This window comes from Diabrotica undecimpunctata, chromosome 2 (genome assembly GCF_040954645.1).
Source record: "Diabrotica undecimpunctata isolate CICGRU chromosome 2, icDiaUnde3, whole genome shotgun sequence".
Taxonomy (NCBI): Eukaryota; Metazoa; Arthropoda; class Insecta; order Coleoptera; family Chrysomelidae; genus Diabrotica; species Diabrotica undecimpunctata.
This window is the reverse complement of record NC_092804.1, coordinates 12254689-12275883: the sequence shown is the minus strand read 5'-3', so window position 1 is coordinate 12275883 and position 21195 is coordinate 12254689. Positions and strand designations below refer to the sequence as shown.

The following is a 21195-nucleotide window of genomic DNA, read 5'->3' as shown; positions in this document are numbered from 1 at the left end:
CAACAAAAGGTTTTAGCTCATGGGATTGTTGAATTGGTAATATATGAGGCAAAAGAGTGGAAAACATTTTTATTTATGAACTTTTCAAGGGTTCTAGATCAAGGAACAAAAAAAAAATTGTGTGTAAACTAGAAAAAAACTGTAAATAGTCCGAAATAATGTAGTCACCTCCCTGCTTTTAGATGATGTAGTCAATCATATTGAATCTTAAATCCAATAATGAAATTGTTTAAGATACTGTTAATTCCGGTAGTAATAAAATGAGAAACCCTCCACCTTAGGATTCTCATTCAATCTCTCGGATAAAGTAGATATATTTGACCTCCGTAAAATAGGTGGATCAGTATATGGATCCGTGTAGAGATCAGGCGTTACAATTCTATTCCAAGATGTCGTTAATATACCACACTTCTACTGCGATGTAACTGCGTATCTGGCTTTAAGACTCACCATTCCAGTTTAGTTGGAAGCGAATAAAAGCGACCCTTCTTCTTATGGTGCCCAATCCAATTAGTGGATGTTGGAGACAATTCTGGCATACTCCTCTCGGTCTTGTGTGGCTCTAAAGAGTGCATGGGCGTCGAGGTTTGTCCAATCCTTTATGTTTTTACGCCATGAGTATTTCTTTTTTCCGATGCCCCGTTTTCCCTCTACCTTCCCTTCCATAATAAGCTTTAAGAACTGGTACTGGGAATTTCGAATATATGACCCAGATAAGCAGTTTTTTTTCTTTTTATTATTGGCAGCAATTCTCGTTCTCTGTCCATTCGATTTAATACTTCATACAATACATTTGTTGTGTGATCTGTCCAGGGAATTTTAAGTAGTCTTCTAAATATAAACATTTCAACGGCCTCCAATCGGTTTATCACATTGGCCTTTATGGTCCAGGTTTCTACACCATATAGCAGTAGGGAGTAAATGTAACATTTTACAAAGCGATATCGAAGCGTTAAGTAAGGCTGCTGTTGCTTAGCAAGGTTCTCATATTAGTAAATGCTGTTCTGGCTTGCCTTAAAGGTGGCCCGGTATACTGAATGACTTGTGTTACGTAAGCGACCTCTGACAGTCAAGTATGATCCTCTTCCAGCTGCAGTTTTTGCTAACATTCACTTGTCAAGTCAGTTCCTTCCCTTAAATATGCATACTGCTAAAAATGCATCTGTTATCTCTCACTGTAGTTGCCTTTTAACTGCTTTATGCTCTGCATACCCTCCAATATCTGGGTATCGTTGAACGGTGCAAAAATGTATACATTTGAAAACTAACAATATTTATTTGAGCAACGTTAACCATTTTCAGTTAAAATTACAGCTCTGCATGCAACAATGAGATCAGGCATTACCATTGCACTCAAATGATTTATACAAAATAAAAAACGATTTCTTTTTGTAAAACAAAAACTTAATTTTAAACAAAACGTTACTGATATTACCTAAAATTTAAAATCAACAGGTTATTAAAATTATTCTTCTTTTTTTAAATTTGGGTAGGTACGTAATGAGTTTACTTTGAGTATATTCCTTGTGTTCCTCTAATTGTGTCTGTAATACTAGAATATAGTTTTACGAAAAGGTTACAGGCAAACATTCCACATAAAAAACATAGTAATAATGCCAGCGCTTGTTAAAAAGTTTATATCGGACAAACAGAAAGAGACTTTTAAAAAAGACACAACAGCATAAAAGTTAACTTGATTACAAAAACACAGTCTTAACAGATGTGTTTTAAATTCTATAAAACAAGGATTGTATTCAAAAAGTCAAATTTCGTTCAATGAACTTATAAATTTTAAACATTGTGGAAATGTGTGTCGAGAGTTGGAAATATTTTGTGTGACACTATAGATTCAGTTTTTTGTGTTTTATTTTATAACATAGTTATTATGTAACTAGTAATCAACACAGTCAATACAGACAATAGGTCATTAACATACATAGTAAAACTGGGATTTGGTGTCGAAAATTTATTGTCATACTATATATTAAATCACTGAACTTTAGATTTCAAATAATACTTTGAATTTTATTATATAAGCGCTTGTTTTCAAGAGCATTCCCAAATTTACTAAAAATATATTTCAATATATTTTAATCGCATCACTTACCAGGTGATTGATGAAGCTTTACGAATATGTCCATCGTTAAAATTGCACCGAAATGCACCAATGCGGTATAACAGCCGTCAATTGTCAATTCTTTATTGAAATTAAAAGGAACAATGGTTTGTTAAACTAAGCTTATCAAACATTCAAGAGCATCGCCTTTTTATTTACTCGGTTCTAGTTTATTAATAAAACTTTAATTAATATTTGTTATACAGGTTGTCCAATTTAACTTATTTGCAATATACTTCCGGATAAAACAACAAATTGATCCTCTTGATTTGTCCTAAGTTTAATTTCGTTTAAATGAATGCTTGGTATTTGGATTTGTCTATAGAATTGCTGAAAAAAAGCTGAGAAGAACTGCGTTTCTGCATTATAAACTTACACTTTTTACTTCTTACATGCTTGTCTCGTAGCAGATAGAATCCGGGTTTATGCTTATACTGTAATTTTTATAAATATTGATAAGCGTTTTTTATTAAAAACGCTTTCAAAATTATTCTTGGCTACTTTTCTATCGAGTGTTGCATACAAACCACATAAACCACAAATGCGCTATGTTTTATTGACGTTTCTACAGCTGGAAAATCGTTTTTAAAATATAAATTTCTGAAAATTAAATTGAATTTTGTTAAAATGAAAAAGACAGAAAAGATTTGATTTCACGTACAAAGCGTCTATGTATCTGTTGATACGTATTTCGACTTAATAAGTCTCATCAGAACAGTTATTCATAGCCGTTCTTAACGTGAAAAATAATCTTCTCTGTCTTATTAGGAAGCAACAATAAAATGGCTTCGTTATGGATGCAATAGCGACATCTGATAGAAAAATCGGTAAGATAGTTTCGAAACAAATTCAGATTTCTGCTTTAATCTGGAGCCTTCTAAAAATTTCAAGGCATAGCCAGACGTTGATAAAGATGTTAATAGAGACATGGGGAATCTAAAATTTGCATTCCACGACATGTCTCCTCAACTAAGCAGAAATCTTTAACGAATTTGTTTCTTGTACTCATACAGAGTAGATCCGAATAAAATGAAAAAATAAAACGAAGCCATTTTATTGTTGCTTCCTAATAAGACAGAGAAGATTATTTTTCACGTTAAGAACGGCTATGAATAACTGTTCTGATGAGACTTATTATGCCGAAATACGTATCAACAGATACATAGACGCTTTGTACGTGAAATCAAATCTTTTCTGTCTTTTTCATTTTATTCGGATCCACTCTGTATGAGTACAAGAAACAAATTCGTTAAAGATTTCTGCTTAGTTGAGGAGACATGTCGTGGAATGCAAATTTTAGATCCCCCATGTCTCTATTAACATCTTTATCAACGTCTGGCTATGCCTTGCAATTTTTAGAAAGCTCCAGATTAAAGCAGAAATCTGAATTTGTTTCGAAACTATCTTAGCGATGAATTTTGTTAATTTTATAATCATCATTGATGTCAGCCCTTTCAGCAACGACGTTGAATGATGTACCTTGTCTTGCCATTGTGCATTTAGTAGATACCAATATCCCAAATATGTTTAGCATTTTTCAACAACTTTTTGGGGGACTGCAAAAAAGTCTTTCGAACCAAAAAACAACTTTTGTACCAGTCCAGACCTTCAAGTTCCTTGAGACAGGTTTGTGATCATAAATGTTATTTTTGTTCTAAATTGCGATCTTCTTTTCTTTTTTTGAAATATTTTACTATTTTCTATTTCTAATGCCTCTATGCAAAGCCTCTATTTCTAAATGCAAAGATAGGAAAAGACCGTGTGGACAATATAATAGGTGATTATGGTTTAGGAACAAGAAATGCTAGAGGCGATAGATTGGCTCAATTTTGTCAAATGTGGAAATGTCTGTAACATTTACAGTTGCTAAATAAGGAAAAGGAACTCTCGACTGGAAGAGGCTCCTACACGCTATCTAAACAAACAAATTACTTATTATTTTTGGATAAATTGTAATTTTAATTGGCGTTAATAAAAAAAAAAAATTTCTGAGTAATCAAAGACTTTATCTGCAAATCAGATATTGGATGGTAAAATGATATATCCACTCTATTCTTCTTTATCGTGCTGAAGCTTGGACTGTTAATTTTGACTTAATGAGAAAGCTGGAATCTTTTGAGATGTGGATTTTTAGAAGAATTTTCAAAATCCATGGTTCGGTTATATTACGAACTAGATGACTAGATGGTTTTGCACAGAATGGGAAGACACAGTTTGACCACCAATAAAAGGAAAAAGTAGAGGAGTACGAATTGTTGCAGTTGATTATGAATGGTAAAATCTAAGGAAAAAGGGGTCATAGAGACGAATTTGCGTTGGTTATAGCCAACCTCCATTAGTGGAGCCGGTACTAGATGACGAAAAAAGCCTCTATGAAAATCACCTAAATTTTACTAGTTTAAGGGACTTTTGGTATTTTTTGTTCACAAGTACTACGGCCCAATATTCATGTCAGACTTATATATACTCCAGGAAACGGGAGGGAATCAATAGAAGTCAATAGAAGAGGCATACCATCTCGAGAGTATCGAAATTTTTACTATGGTTTTTTATTAATTTTAACAAAAAAGCGACTTTGTCATCATCATCATCATCAGTGGTGCTACAGCTCTGGTTGAGCCTTGACCTTCCCCAGTCTATTTCGCCAGTCGTTTCTGTTCATCGCCAACCGTTGCCAATTTGCCGCGCCGATTTTCCTTGCGTCCTCGTCCACACCGTCCCTCCATCTCAGTCGTGGTCTGCCTCTACTCCTATTTCCCACTGGGACCGATAATAGAGTTCGTCTGGGTGGGTAATTTTCATTTGTTCTTGACACATGTCCAGCCCATCTAAGCCTACCTATTTTTATGAAGGATATTACATCTCTACCATTTACTATTTTTTTATACTTCTCGTACAATTTGAAATTATATCGCCTTCTCCAAATACCATTCTCACAGAATGCGCCCATTATTCTTCTTAGTATCTTCCTTTCGAAGACGAGCAGAAGATTTGCGTCTGTTTTGGAGATGGTCCATGTTTCTGACCCATATGTCAGCACTGGTAGGATGAGTGTTCTATATATTATTAGTTTGGTTTTCTGGCTTAAATTTCTGTTTTTTAGCTGCTTGCTTAGTCCAAAATAACATTTGTTTGCTAGCAGTACCCTCCGTTTTACTTCTTCAGATGTGTCATTATCGTTTGTTATGAGAGAACCCAAATATGTAAACTTATTTACTACCTCCAAATTATATTGGTCTATACTGAAGTTTTCTTCGGCGTTTCTAGCTCTATCTCTGTTATTTGGAATAGATGCTAACATTTTGGTTTTTTCCTCGTTTATTTTAAGGCCCATATTTTGTGCGGCTGTCAAGAAGGTGGAAGTCATCTCTTTAAGTCCTCGTGTAGTACGTGCGATCAAATCCAGATCGTCAGCGTAAGCCATAATCTGCGTTGATTTATTAAAGATTGTTCCCCTATTGTGTAACTCGGCATCTCTTATAGTCTTTTCTAACGCTATATTAAAGAGAAGGCACGCCAGCGCGTCTCCCTGCCGTAACCCTGCATATGTTTCAAACGCTTGTGACATATCGCCTTGTATTTGCACTCTGCAGATCACTTTACTCATAGTTGTTTTTACGAGCCTTATTAATTTATGGGGAATGTTAAGTTCATTCATGGCTTCGTATAATTTACCTCTTAGGACGCTATCATACGCTGACTTAAAGTCCACAAAGAGATGGAACGTGTCAATATTAAATTCATTGGTTTTTTCTAAGATTTGACGTAGCACAAAAATCTGGTCAATTGTTGACCTACCTGGCCTAAAACCGCTTTTATACTCACCAAGGATTTCTTCCACGTACGTACTTAAACGGCTTTACAGGATGTTGGAGAATATTTTGTACATTGTATTCAGAAGAGTTATACCCCTATAATTTTTACATTCCAACAAATCTCCCTTTTTGTGCAGTGGACATATGATTCCAGTGCACCATTCCTCTGGCCTTTGTTCTTCTTCCCAGACTTTGACTATTATGTTGTGAATTTGGTGCATAATGCTGTTACCTCCATGTTTGATGAGCTCTGCGGGGATACAATCCACTCCTGGGGACTTGCTACTTTGTCATTTATTTCAATATTGTGTTCAAACTACGCATACTACACTGGGGTGTAAAATTAAGCGGACACTCGAGAGTTTTTTGTGAAATAGTGTCTTAAGTTTATGGTGGTACTGTACCTGGTTATAAGTTCGGCTGTAGGTTTTTGTATTGTGCCCTGTTTAAAAGTTTTATTAAAAAAATACGACACCAGAATAAGTAGCACAGGCTGTTCCTTTATAGGATTATGGGCGGAGCAGTTTGATACAATACAAAAATTTCGGGAAACAGGTCAATACACCAGGAGGCCAGGTCATGGTGGACGAAGAACCACAAGGCAAGTTAAAGATCGCTTTCTTAGGTTACAAGCGTTACACGATTGTACATTATCAGCACCAGTACTCGTTCAACGATTAAATGATGTCCATAGAAACACAGTTTCCGTTTATACCGTTTAAAGAAGCTTAAATGTATATGGATTAAGGTACAGAATACCTGTCACGGGACCTCTATTAACAGCAGACATCGAAGGCAACGTTTACACTTCGCTTGCGAACATCTTAAATGGGGTGTTGACGATTGGAGTGCTGTGTTCTTTACGGATGAATCAAGATGTAACAGATACTCATCAGATCGGCGGCCTAGGATGGTGTACGTTAGCAGCAATGTTGTTTTACTCCGAGAGTTCAATTTGGTGAATGCGGTATAATGGTGTGGCAGACATTTCCCTAGAGACTCATACAGAACTTGTTACAATTCAAGGGGGCAATTTGAACGCTTAACGGTATATTCAGCAATGTTTGAAAGATCATGTAGTGCCATTTGTCCCATTTGTTGGTAAAAACTTTCGTCTGATACAAGATAATTCTCGTCCGCACATCGCAAGAATAACACGGGATTACTTGGATGAAGTTGGGATTCGTTTATTACCATGGCCCCCAAGAAGTGCAGAATTAAATCCAATAGAGCATGCACGGAATATTCTGGGACTACGTATTCGACGTAAGCATGGTGAGTTTGAAACCATGAATGATTTGGAGCAAGCAATTCGTGATGAATAGGAGCAAATTCCTTAAGCAGACTTTGCTGCCTTAATACGAAGTATGGCTGAATGAACGAGAGCCGTAATTAGGATTGGTGGATGTAATACACTCTACTATAGTATATTTGAAGAATAAGCTGGAGTAAATTCTCAGAATACTAATCTTCGCACTTCGAAATACATAGGCGTGCACATCTTCTAACTAAAACGTAATCTTAAAAGAAAAGTTTGCGTTAAATTTATTTGGATATTTAGAACAAAGTAATTAATCCAATCCAATACTGGTTTAAAATAAAAAGATATACATAAAAAGAATAAAAATTCTATTATTTGTGAAACATAGTTAATATAAAATAATAAAATACAATAAATTATACTGAAACGTAAAATACATACACAAAAACAGTAAGTTTTTATATTTTCCTATTAATAAATAATAATATTCTTAATACTAATAATATTGGAAATAAGAATGGAAATTATATTAGCAATAAAAAATAAATAATGAAGTTGTCGGCAATTAGTTCAAATGTAAAATAAACTTCTGAGCTACAGTTTAAAGTTAAGCTTCCTGATATTCTGTTTCAGACGAAGTGTTATCCGATCCGGGATGAATTATTATAGGTTCTATACTGCTATCTATTATATGATCAAGCTCCCACATATTTTTCTCAATATCCATAACGTGAATAATACATTTTTGTCCATGTTCAGTCGTTACTTCGGATATTGATTTATGAAAAAGAATAGTAACATCTGACAATTTAAAAGTTGTATTATTTCGAGCAACGTTACTTTTAACTTCGGCCCATACTAATTCAATCGGATTTAGCTCGCAATGATACGGTGGTAGGCGAAGTATTTCAATTCCTCGTTTTTTGGCTATTTCCTCAATGACATATTTTTTATAATTTTCTTTATTAATTTTAGCAAGCTCTAATAATTCTGCTTTGGTCATTGTATCGTCAAAGATTAAATTATTAGAAGTTAACCACATTGCAATTTCATCTTTCCTCCATTGAGTAGTTGGTAAACGTTCAACTAATCTAGAGTGGTAACTTGCATTGTACATCACAATAGCTGAATTTTTAGGTATGAATTCAATCATCTGTTCGAAATATTCTTCAAACACGTCTCCGTTCATCTCTTCGTGATAATCACAGGTCTTTTTTGATTCAAACAAAAGTAAACCCTCCTTAAGAAATCCATTCATACTACCTATATGGGTAACAATTAATCGTCGACCTTTACCTGTTGGTTCCTTGAAACCAGGTGAATATCCTTCCAGAAATGCTTGTCGGCATGTTTTTATAGTTTTGTCTTTCCAAACTCTCCCTACAGTATGCCCTTCATTAACCCACGTTTCATCTAAATAATAAATGTTTTTATTTTCTGTCCTCATTTTTTTTATTTTTCTGGGGTAGTCTCGTCTCCAACACACAATTTCTTCGGAATCGATAAGCATTGACTGTCTGCCCACTTTTTCATACTTAAATTTTAACTCATGCAAAACTTTCCAAAGTTTGTCTCTACTTATTGTGGGTAATCGTAATCGTAAAACTTTATCTAAAGTTGGTATTTGTTTGTTAAAAAAAATGAGTGGACCATTCTACGAATTGCATTTTTGAAAAATTCATCCACATTCACTTTCGACAATTTTGGTCTTCCTGGTCTCGGTTTGGGTGGCGTTATACCAGCTGATTTTTCCTCTTTTAAAATGTTATATACAGTTGATTTTGAATATCCCATTACTTTAGACGAAATTTCAACTATACTATCAACAGTATTGGAAGGATTGTGTTGCTTAAAATAATTGTAGACGTTAAGGATAACACTCTTTTCGTTAAGTGATAAATGATTCAACTTTAATTTTTTAGCTGGTGTGTAGTCACACGTTAATTCCATATTCTATAAACTCACTATTCATTCTTGCAAAAAACAACTGTGTCAGATCTCTTCACTCGCTTATAATCGACTAAACAAAAATTTTCTGATGTTAATGAATGACTATTTAAAGACCATTAACCATTTTATTAATCATTGGTTTTCCAAACAAAATCGAAATTTATACTATTTAAGATAGCGTTCACATTTATCAGAAACCATCTTTCGCTAATCGACTTTTTCTATCTAAACTATCAAAAGACCATTAACTAAATACCTATGTATTTTAAGAGTTTCTTTATTTCTTGTTCTTTAGTGGGTCATTATCATAACGACAAAAATAACCATAAATAACGTTACTAAAATAAACAGATTTATATAAATATAATATGCTTGGAAATATCTAACAAACCGAAACAAATAATGTAATACCCTTAAAGTACGTCTATGACCAGCTGAAAAAACCCTAGCCTACACAGTTCTAACAATAGCAGGTATTTAAATTTTACGATAGTCCATGTGACATGGAAAAATTTCTATTTAAATAGTCAAACCCAACGTAAAATAAGCTAAAATATTGACGTTGTACGAAAAGCACACGTACTAAAATATGCTTAACAATTTAGTTTTTTTTCTGAGAATTTACTCCAGCTTATTCTTCAAATATACTATAAATATCGTTTTCCATAAAAAATGTTTATATTAAAAAAAAAAAAATTTTTGTTTCTTTGCAAGTTTTTAAATTCTTTGAATTGTTTATTATTTTTTTCTGTGTAAAATTCTTGAGTTATAATAAATTTGACTTTTATATTAATAAATACTCAATTGGTAACATCTTAAACTTTTTTAAACGCCAGTTTTTAAGAAAAATCTGAATGTTTTCTGAGAAAATCTGAGAAAAAAATATAGCATTTGAAAAGTTAGGAAAAACACGTTTAAAAACAGTTTGTACTACTCATAGAACCTAAGACATTTTTTTTTAATTCACAGGGCAATTGGTTATAAACATTAAGCACTGAAATTTGAACAGTTGGTCAATGTTTCAGTATTTCATTTAAAAGTTAGTTGAATAAACTTAATATAGGCATAATTAATATTGTGAAAACTTATAAGTTCGTCAAAGCCTCAATGTGGAAGGAATTTCTATCAAGCTCATGAAAATTGAAACTGAAAACAGAGCACTTTTGAAAAATTTGCAATATCTCGGTTTCTTCTTCAAATAAAAAGAGAGCCTATTTTTATTTGAAGTAGCTCGTCTAAATAACATTTTCACCCCTATAAAACTACCACCAACCGCTAAAAATTTAGTGTTTTATAATTTTTTTCTTTTCGTTGCACTTTTTGATTTGTTTATTTTTTTTCCTGCTGTAATATGTATTTTTAAGGAACATCTCGAAATTTAAGAGAATCTGCCGTACTTTATATGCTTAGTTTTATGGATACCATTAAATTAGTTTTAGTTGTTCTGTGTCATTGTCTGCCACCCCCGTTTCTCGGCTTTTTATGTATTTTATTCTAAAGATAACGTTTCACATTACTAGCCATATAAAACATGTAAATTAAAATCATACGTGACAAAAATTGTCTCTGCGCTAACTGAATATTTAATTTTTTTAATTAATACATACGCACTATTTGAATATTTATTCAATTGATGTGTATGTATTAATTATTTATTAGTATTTGTTATAATTTACTTCAAACCATAAATTGAGATCAGGTACACACGGAGAGACCCAAAGGATAAACTTCTATGAAAAAGACATAAATATTAATAGAGTTCTGGTGTACCGCAATCGTATATCTCTTTTATAATACGACTAGTCAATTGTTCAGATTATTGTGTCACAATCAGCAAACGGCCAGAAGGCGAATTGTTGAATTATTTCGCAATTAGATCGATTCTAATAGAGGAGTAGTTGCTAATATCCGCCAACGTATTGAACATTCGTTTGATGGATAATCTGATCACCCTTAGTGATATGTGAATGGGGTGAAAAGATCTAAATGTCCACGGTGGTAAATAATACCATTAGAAGGTATTGTGTTCAATCAATCGATTAAAAAGAGGTAATACGATAACACAGGGTGAGAAATTATTGTCAAGTCAAATAGTCAAATAGATTTTAATGCATATGGATAAATCAACTCACTTTTATATAATTTGATTACTTGATATTTCTGATGCCAGAATGTGAATATGAAGACTACATATATATATATATATATATATATATATATATATATATATATATATATATATATATATATATATATATATAAACGGCGAAAGGAACACAATTAGTGAGTTTGTGTCTTCCCGACTGTCTGAAGATGTAGGGCATACAGATATAACGTTATAACAATCTATTGATACATACCAATTCATACACAAAAGTTTGACGAATTGTGTTCCTTTCGCCGTATATTTTTATATATTTATATATTCGGCATCTCAATTCATCAAAGCCGTAGCAAAGCTCTTGCTGAAATTTGTAAATCCTATGCAACTCGTTGAAATATTGCAGGTATATCTACACCAGCGACCATTTAGAGTTAAAATGGAAAACGAGTACTCTGAGTTGAAGCCAATAAACGCAGGGGTTTCACAAAGTAGCGTTCTTGGACATCTTTTATATACATCTGACAGTCCGGACAGAGAAAACAATCAACTAGCCACATTTATTGATGTAGTCAAGTGTCAGTGTAGTCAAGTGATTGACAATCCTGAAACTTGATTGAGCTGATTAAGACATGTAGAAAAAAGAATTCCTTTGATGTTGTATTCGTTCAACACAGTCTGAGATCAAGCGGAGATCTAGCTGCCGGTGACAGAGTACTTAAAGTAAGAGATTATAAACAATGGGTGACGCCATATGTCAAGACTTCCGTAACGGGTATTTCCCAAACTAGATTCGTCAAATTTCAAAGCGGTAAATCCATTCAAACCAGAGAGTCTATGACAGGAATATGCAGCAACATAATCCTTTATATAGTAGGTATGAATAGAAAAAATTTCCAGCAGTCCTTCATTGGCATATCTCTTCTCATTTTGATGTCGAAAATGCGATTACCGCTAGCCGTCATGATACTGGGAATAAAGAGGAACATATCGAAAGTGATGTTGATATAAATGAGTAGAATTTTATGTATACTTAAGATTTTCAGAAATATATTTTTGTCATAATTCCAGTTTTTAATTTTTAGATGTTTTTGTAATTAAGTCCATATCTAAAAATATTTTTTTCTCATAAATAAGTAAATTTATAATTATGTTGTCTTGTTTAGTACATAACTTAAAGGTGTACTTTGTTTATAAAAAAAATCACACGTGTTAGTTTTTAAAAATCTAGATGTGGGAACCATTTAAATATTTCAAACACCTATAACTCGGAAACACAAAAATGTGACTTAGCCACTTTTTGCACTGACCCCTTTAATTATGGGGCTGTACCAAAAAAAAACAATTATAGAAATTTATAAACGCTCCAGAACCGAATACTAAGGAATATTGTAGGTGTTCCTTGGGATGTTCGGAATGACGAGTTATGTAGAGGCCTTAAAGTCGAATCTATTCCAAATAAAATTAATAAAGTCGCCAGGAGACCTGAAGAGAGGCTCCATAAGCATCACAAACCATGAAGTACTTCAGCTTCTTGTCAACCAACCCCAGATGCGAATCCTCAAGAGGACTAAACCGTCAAGGTTGTGAAGTTGTGCAAGGCTTAGTTGGTGTTGTGTATTGTAGCCACAACAAGGACGTGAGCAGTTAATGAAAAGCAATCAGTGCTGTGCTGTGCTGTGTAGCCACAATAAAGAAGTGGACATTTTATATCAATAAAAGCTAGGATGGACCATGTGACGTGTACTTTAGAAACAATCTTAGGAAAATTAGGTTAAAGAAAAAATGCTGCTTAATCTTAAATAGATTAGGTGTATTCTTATTGTTAAAAAAATATTTTAAATATTAAATAAGCAGTAGGACCATTCATAAACACAACTTGAATTTAAAATTGAGACACATATTGCTTCGATGCAAAATATCGAATACCAGATTATTCCAAAAACTTAAAAACTATATAAACTAGGCGGGATCTGTAGAAATTCAGACCATAATGGACATTTTCCATAGGAAGCTATTTTTTTGCTGGAATCCCTTCAGGGTGTGCCCAATATCGATAATCACGATATGCGCCAGTCGCAAACCCTGTGCTAAATTTTTTATTTAACAAAATCTGAAAACAATTGAAAATTTCTTATTTTTTTGCTAATATTTTCGTTTATAATTCGGAAAATAGTGATCCTAGAGAAAAAAATTATAAGTTAAAAGTTTCATTATTAAATTTTACACAATATTTCGTTAGCTAGAAATTGAAAATTTTATGTTTATTGTTGAAAAAATATCAATAATTGGAAAAAAAGTACAAAAAAATGAAGTTAATCCTTTAAATGTTTTCGACTTTCTAAACTTGACTTACAAGCTCCATATTCCGCCTAGAAAAACCTTTTAATATGTTTAAAACGTGTGCTAAATTTTGTTAAGATCGGTCGGATAGGTTTTTGCATAATAATTTTGCAATCCAGAATACTGGAAAAAAATCGCAAATTTTCAAATTTCTATTAAGCAATAAATAAGGCTCTCAAATAGTTGCAAATTTTTTTACATATAGAGGAAGGCTCAAACTTTCAAACGCTTTTTGTAAAATTCAAATCGGTTCACTAGGAGAGCCTAGAAATTTTTTTAAAATTTTAAACATTTTTTAGGCTTATAAACAAATTGAATAACTTTACGAGCTTTAAACGTTACAAATTCAAAATTTATACACTTAAAGAACATTAAAAGACGCTTCTTTAAAAAAAAACGATACATTCGGCTTACTGGTTGCCGAGATATTGAAGGTCAAGGTCAGACCTGAAGATTCTTGTCCTTCCAAAAAAAGAAAAAGACGTTAAAAAAAATTATTGAAGATTGAGTCAAAATAAAGTTAATTTATGAAAAAAAAATTTTTTTTTCGTTCGCCTTTGTTTTAACAATTTAAATTATTTATTAACAATTTATAAATACATATTTGTTTACTAAAAGTAACAATTTACTTCAATGTATAAATTGCAAGTTCAAAAAAAATGCATGAAGAAAAAATGCAATTACTTGTTTAACATACAATTGTTTATTGCAAATTTCCCAATTTTGCAATTAAAAAGTGGTACTTGAAAATATGATATTTGAAATCCTTGTCGTCCGAGACATCGATTCAAAAAAAAAGAGCAAAATTGGTTAACAAGAAGCCGAGATAATGCAATTTTTAGCGCGATTATGATTTTGAACTCACCGATTCACATTTAGAGTGAATCTCCCCCACCACCACCTCTCATGCATTCCGAGCGACATTTTACGCGAAAACGGTTTTTTATTTGTCTTTTTTATGGATGTTGCCATAAAGCGCATTACGTAAAACTTTTCATATAAAAAGTACTTGACAAGACGAGGGTATTTGTTTAGAAACGAGCCCTCTATCACTTATGGTTACACGGCAAATATATGCCAACTTTGACCTTCAATATCTCGGCAACCAGTAAGCCGAATGTATTTTTTTTTTGAAGAAGCGTCTTTTAATGTTCTTTAAGTGTATAAATTTTGAAATTGATATGTTTAAAGCTCGTAAAGTTATTCAATTTGTTTATAAGCCTAATATATATAAAAAATGTTTAAAACTTTAAAAAAATTTCTAGGCTCTCCTAGTGAACCGATTTGAATTTTGCGAAAAGCGTTTCAAAGTTTGAGCTTTCCTCTATATGTAAAAAAAAATTGCAACTATCTGAGGGCCTTATTTAGGGCTTACTATAAATTTGAAAAATTGCGATTTTTTTCCAGTAGGCTGGGTTGCAAAATTATTATGCAATACCTATCCGACCGATCTTGACAAAATTTAGCACACGTTTTAAACATATTAAAAGGTTTTTCTAGGCGGAATATGGAGCTTAAGTGTCAAGTTTAGAAAGTTTAAAGGATTAACTTCATTTTTTGTACTTTTTTTTCCAATTATTGCTATTTTTTCAACAATAAACATTAAATTTTCAATTTCTAGCTAACGAAATATTGTGTAAAATTGAATAACGAAACTTTTAACTTGTTATAATTTTTTCTCTACGATCAATATTTTCCGAATTATAAACGAAAATAGGAGCAAAAAAATGAGAAATTTTCAATTGTTTTCAGATTTTGTTAAATCAAAAATTTAGCACAGGGTTTGCGACTGGCGCATATCGTGATTATCGATATTGGGTACACCCTGAAGGGATTCCAGCAAAAAAATTGCTTCCTATTGAAAATGTCCAATCCAAAACAGATCCCGCCTAGACTAATACAGAAATAGAAATAATGGACATACTGAAACGTAGAAAATTGGAATATTTGGTTTATCTTCTGAGAAATAGAACCAAAAAGCTCAGGGTAAGAAAGCCGATGCGTGACGGCAGATGCCGAATATACTGGCTAAAGAACTCAAGAGTCTAATTTACAACATCCACCACTTAATTCCTTATTTGTAAATCCAGTTAAGTTCGATAAATTCCAGAATAAACAGTATACCTATCGTTTAAACGTTTTAATGTTTTTTTAACTCAAAAATAAAAATTATTGACTCACCTGCTAAATTATAAAAGTAATTATATAAGTTTATTACAGCTTCCATTTTTTTTAACTAATATTCTACACAAATAGTACAATCACCCCCAATCCAATCCCGCGGAACACTGCTCTTTGTTAACTAATTCTTAAATACGAATAATTTATTAAGAATTTTAGAACACACTAAACATCTATTGTTTGTTAATTCAAAGTACGTGAATTGACGTTTTGCTGTAATAATGGATAATAATTTCTTCAAAATTATTTGTCGGGATATAAGGCAGTAATTGTTTATTTTTAAGCACTTTATTAAATGTTTGTAAACGTGAAAAGGGGAGCAGATAAAATTACTTTCCATCCTATGGCTCTACAGCTCAAATCGAGCTCTGGCCTCCTTCAACAAACATGATCGAGTGCCATTGAGATTTCTGGCGTCCTCATCTATATCATCGTCCCATCGCATTCTTGGTCTACCAAAAGATCTCTTCCTCTGCATTCTTACATTCAACAGTTTTTTGGAAGCCTGTTTTCTTCTTTGGAATCCTAAATACATGGCCTGTTCATTGAAGAAGTTGTAGGCCCTATAGTATACTCAGGTAAAGCTTGTTCTTTATATATATTCGTCATAGTACCTTTCTTTCAAAGATGTCCATGCGGTTTACAGATTTTTAAGTTAATATCACAAGTTTCACATCAATAGCTTAAAATCGGAACACACTAGTTCGCTCCAGAGGTCAAAAAACCATTTTAATTAACCCATTCATGCCCAAAACTATTTAAAATTTATGCTCTAAAAGTCACAAAATTAACATAATGTAATGCTCATGCTCAGCTGTATTACAAAAATGGGTGTTCTACGAGGAATATGTTTCGTTGGCTTAAAGTAATCTATGGTCCACCTACCAAACGCACAATTCGCTATACCATTAGTAAGTTTGAAAACCAGTTTTCATTTTTGATAAAACACTCGACCAAATAGACCACATTCAGCACGTGCTGAAGAAAATATAGGGGCGGTAGCCTAATCTTGGTTTAAAAGCATACAAAATTCAATTTGTGCAAGATCTGAAGCCAATCGACCTTCCCAGTCGTCACTGTTTCAGTCGATGGGCTCTTGATAAGCTTGCAGAAGATCCACTGCTTTTAAAAAAAATAGTGTTTTCCAATGAGGCCCATTTTTGGCTTAATGGGTAAGTGAATAAACAAAATACCTATATTTGGGGTGATAAGCAACCCAAAGAGGTTCTAGATGCCATTACATCCAGAAAAAAACAACTATTTGGTGTGGTTTATGGGTCGATGGAATCTTCGATTCATATTTCTTTAAACAGAAGCCGGCCAGAATGTTACTGTGAATCGAGACCGTTTTCGCGTTATGATAACGGATTATTTGGTGCCTGAAAATAAATGTCATGGTCTCGACAAAATTTGGTTCCAACAAGATGGCGCCACTTGCCATACAGCATGACTTTACTGCCAGAACGGTTCGGTGAACAATTTATTTTACGCTTCGGACCACTGCATTGGCCGCCTAGATCTTGTGACATCACACCTCTAGACGTTTTCCTTTGGGGCTGAATAAAATCCAAAGTCTACATGTATAAACCGGCTACGATTGAGGCATTGTCGGTAAATATTACTCGAGTCATTGGTCAAATACCAATCGAAATGTTCGAACACGTCATCGAGAATTTGAACTTCAGAATTGACCATCTTAACCGCAGTTATGGTCAACATTTAAAAGAAATTATCTTTAAAAAGTAATTGTAAAGAATGGATCTTTTGTATGATAATAAAGATTTTCAAATAAAATTCATTTTTTTTATTATTTTTTCTTTTTGGAAAAATGTTGGATGCAGAAGGCTGGATTATGGTGATGCTAATTAAAGTTGTCATATTTGCTACAAGATAGTTAGTTACATTAAAATTATTATTAATATCCAAAGAAGCGCAAGCCAGATGTGGCATGTGCTCATTTTCCGCAAATGTGAGGAAAATCGAAACGTCATAATTTGTTTTCCAAAATGGTTTTTGGGTACACAAGAGGATTTGTTTAGTATGTTTTCAAGAATAGTGAAGGCTCGTGTAGATTTGGCATTATTAGCTTAGTCAAAAAATTGTAATAATTGGTAATTCTATGACATTTTTTGTCTGATACAACGAAATTATTATGCGATTGTATGTCAAATGTCGGGGAATGTAAACTGAATTATCATATATTAAAATAAAAGTGTAATGTTTGCAAATCATCAAGCAAACCTCGAAAAAAATTTTTTATTTAAAATGACTTTGAATTAATGATTTCCTTAGTATATGCGGACGCTATATTCCTATCTCTACAACGCTCTAAATGATTGTGCAAAATCAACAACAATAATCTATATTTTTCTAGTTAGTAGTTCGTGAATTTGTAAGGAATGCTTTGGATTGAACGAGCGAAACAAATAATAGTTTCAAATAAAAACATTGGCGAATAATTAAAAGACAGTTATTCTTCCATTTCTTTTTATTTACTTGTTGAGGATCAGGATTGTTTGCATGAAGAACGAAATATTTTGTAGAAGAACTACGACTTTGTAAATAGAAGAGAAATGTTCAGAGCAATGAAAGACCTAGGAGTACCACATCAGCTGGTAAGTTAAACAAAACTAAGCCTTGAAAAAGTTGAATGTGGAGTATAAATCCAGGGTAACTGTCTGAACTTTTAAAACTCATAATCGGCTGCGGTAAGGAGACCCTCTCTTCTGTATACTGTTCAATCTAGGTCTGCAAAAAGTAATCGTTATGTCACAAAACCTCAGAATCTGGTTCAATACAACATCTGTGCAGCTTTTCCGCGCTGCTGCAGATAAGATAAAGATTGCCATGATGATCGCCAACATTCGTAACGGATAGGCACATCAAGAAGAAGAAGAATGTCACAAATCACAACCAGCGGTTCAATAAATAACAAATTAGTGCAAATCCTTGCTTATGCTGATGATATCCAAATTGTTGGGAGAAAAACTTTGTACGGGATGTTTAAGTCATAAACAAAATTAGCTACATGATAATGGAGGACTCCACTGGGGTTGCTATCCCTTAGACGAAGTGTCTGTGAAGACTTGTTGATATCAACTGAATAGAAAAACGTTTCTTGACCATTTTGGCCTTTCAGACCCATTGGCCAGAGGAAAAGGAAAAGATTCCTTCATAACACCGAGAGAAATTCTTAAGGAGGTTAGAACCCACACATAGTTATAAAGCCAGAATGATGTTGATGATATTCTTATACTGTTTGTTTCTTGTTCTTTTTCATTAATAATCTTCTTCCGTGGTCTCACTTATGTCGTCAGCTTAGTATATATCTAATCCGATGCATTTTGTTGGTTTTATGAGCAAACGTCTTGCCTTGGCACGTTACTGGTCTAGCCAAGAGTCTCGTCTCCTTAGGAGAGGCAATGGTGTCGGAAATGACTTTCTGAGCTACTAGATCTATCTATTCGTTTCCTCTATGGAAAGCCTACAAACCCGCATTTAGAAAGTTTAAGGTAAGGGCATGACTATTGAAGCGAAAAAGAAAGATGAAGGGCTTTTGGAATGAACGTAAGCGAACTTCTTGTACCGAGTAACATCAACAGGCAAAATAGGGGGATTGTTGGATTCCTAATAAGCGAGAAATGGAAAGGAAAAGAAATAACAAGTGCACAAAGATTAACAAACACAGCAACGTTAAATGCTACACAGCCAAGAAAACAAGTTGGCTTCAGAAGTGGACGCAACACCCTGGACCATATAAAAACACTTCGAAACTGATGAGTAGAACAGATATGGCATACCGCTGGCCATAATTTCATAGAGGTTCCAAGGCCTTAATAGAAGCTCTCGCCAACTTAAACATTGATAAACATCATCATTCAATCTTCCCTTGTCCACTGATGGACGTAGATCTCCTCATAATTTTCCATTTTTTTTCGATTGTGTGCCTCTTGCATCCAGTTTTTCTGGCAACATTTCAGAGCACCAATCCATCGTGTTGGTGGACGACCTAAACTCCAGTATGCATTCATCATCTCTCAATTCCAGTATCCACTTTGTTCATCTGGCATCTGTCATTCGAGCCACGTGGCGTGAAAGGGTTGCTATATTCTCTATAGCAACACCTATTCCTGATCTACGTCGTAGCTGGCGTTTTGGAAGCTTATCTGGTATAGAAACGCACAACATAGCTACAAATCTTTACAACTAAAGGTATTCGTTTCTCATTGGTTTCTACATATGTTCGGAATTTTTCAACAGTACCAGAACACAATTAAGATATTTTTCTTATCTTTAAGTTTAACAGCCTCTCTACGAACTTGATTTTCTCACGGAAGTTTCGTATCATTATGATTCAATTATTTGTTTCATTATATTAGTGATTTAATCTGTTATCGCTTAGTATAGTTGTTTCCATTGGAAATTGCCCTATTTTCAGTGGATATCGATCATATTTTGCAGTAAACACATTTCTGTCTTTTAGTAGCAATATTGTAAAAGTTAATAAAACAGGCTGTAAATACTCGCGTTGATTACATCGTTAAACATTTTATAAGTATGTTGTCTATTCATTTCATGGGTGATTAAAAATATTTGCATTATTTTAAAAAGGGAGTGTTACAATGAAATGATTCATTGTCTACAAAGTTCCTTTTTAATTGTACAAATGTTAAAAAACCAATTAAAAAAATCATCGGTTTTTGCTCCGAGAAACATTTTTTAGGTTTCTCCGGATATCTAAAAAAAAATCTCTTGTTATTTTTCTCTCAAGTTAATAGTTTTGGGGGTATAAACAATTTAAAACCTCAAAAAAGCGAAAATATGCACTTTTGAGGCTAGAAATCATAGGAATAATATTACGAAAATGTTAAATTGATTTAAAATGATATGAATAAAAAAATATATAAGTAATAGAAAAATAAGTCTAGTGGTTCGTTTTTATCGTATTCTTACGAGTAATTAGAGAACATGTTCAACTTCTGAGCGTTTTAAAACCGAAAATTATTCTTTGAAAAACCCTCTATAGTATTGCTCTGATGTCATTTTATCGTAAAACAAGTTCTAATGCCCAAAGGAAATTTTTTTTAAACATTTTTAGTTATTTTTGTTCAATTTTGGACAGAAATGATCTCCATACTGAAAGCGTTTGATAATTCAATAGTACATTTTCAACATCTTCACAACAAAAAGGCTCAGCCATGAAAGTTAAGAGATTCGTCAGATTTTTTTAATCAGGTAACCGTCTTAATACATTAACTGCTTCATTAAATGCTTCTTTCACTACGGTTCCGCCTTCGAAAGGTTACTTGTGCTGTGCAAATAGGTAGGAAATTTTAAAACACGTGATTGTTGCATATATTGATTGTTTAACTGGTCTAGAGAAGGGGGATTGCTTTCCCCTCAAACTACTTTTCAAATCTTTGAAACT

The 21195-nt window shown here is 33.2% G+C and overlaps 2 protein-coding genes across 3 annotated transcripts in view; one reads left to right on the top strand and one right to left on the bottom strand.

The window, feature by feature from the left end:
- LOC140434196 (very long chain fatty acid elongase AAEL008004-like) overlaps positions 1 to 15923 on the bottom strand; it is a 30981-nt gene extending 15058 nt beyond the window's left edge. Inside the window, exon 1 of the mRNA XM_072522280.1 lies at positions 15768 to 15923. Within this exon, the coding sequence (XP_072378381.1) occupies positions 15768 to 15813 (46 nt within the window). The 5' untranslated portion in view covers positions 15814 to 15923. The remainder of the gene's footprint in view (positions 1 to 15767) is intronic.
- The window catches only part of LOC140434195 (oxysterol-binding protein-related protein 9), a 249344-nt gene that overhangs the window by 56735 nt on the left and 171414 nt on the right, over positions 1 to 21195 (top strand). The window lies entirely within an intron of this gene.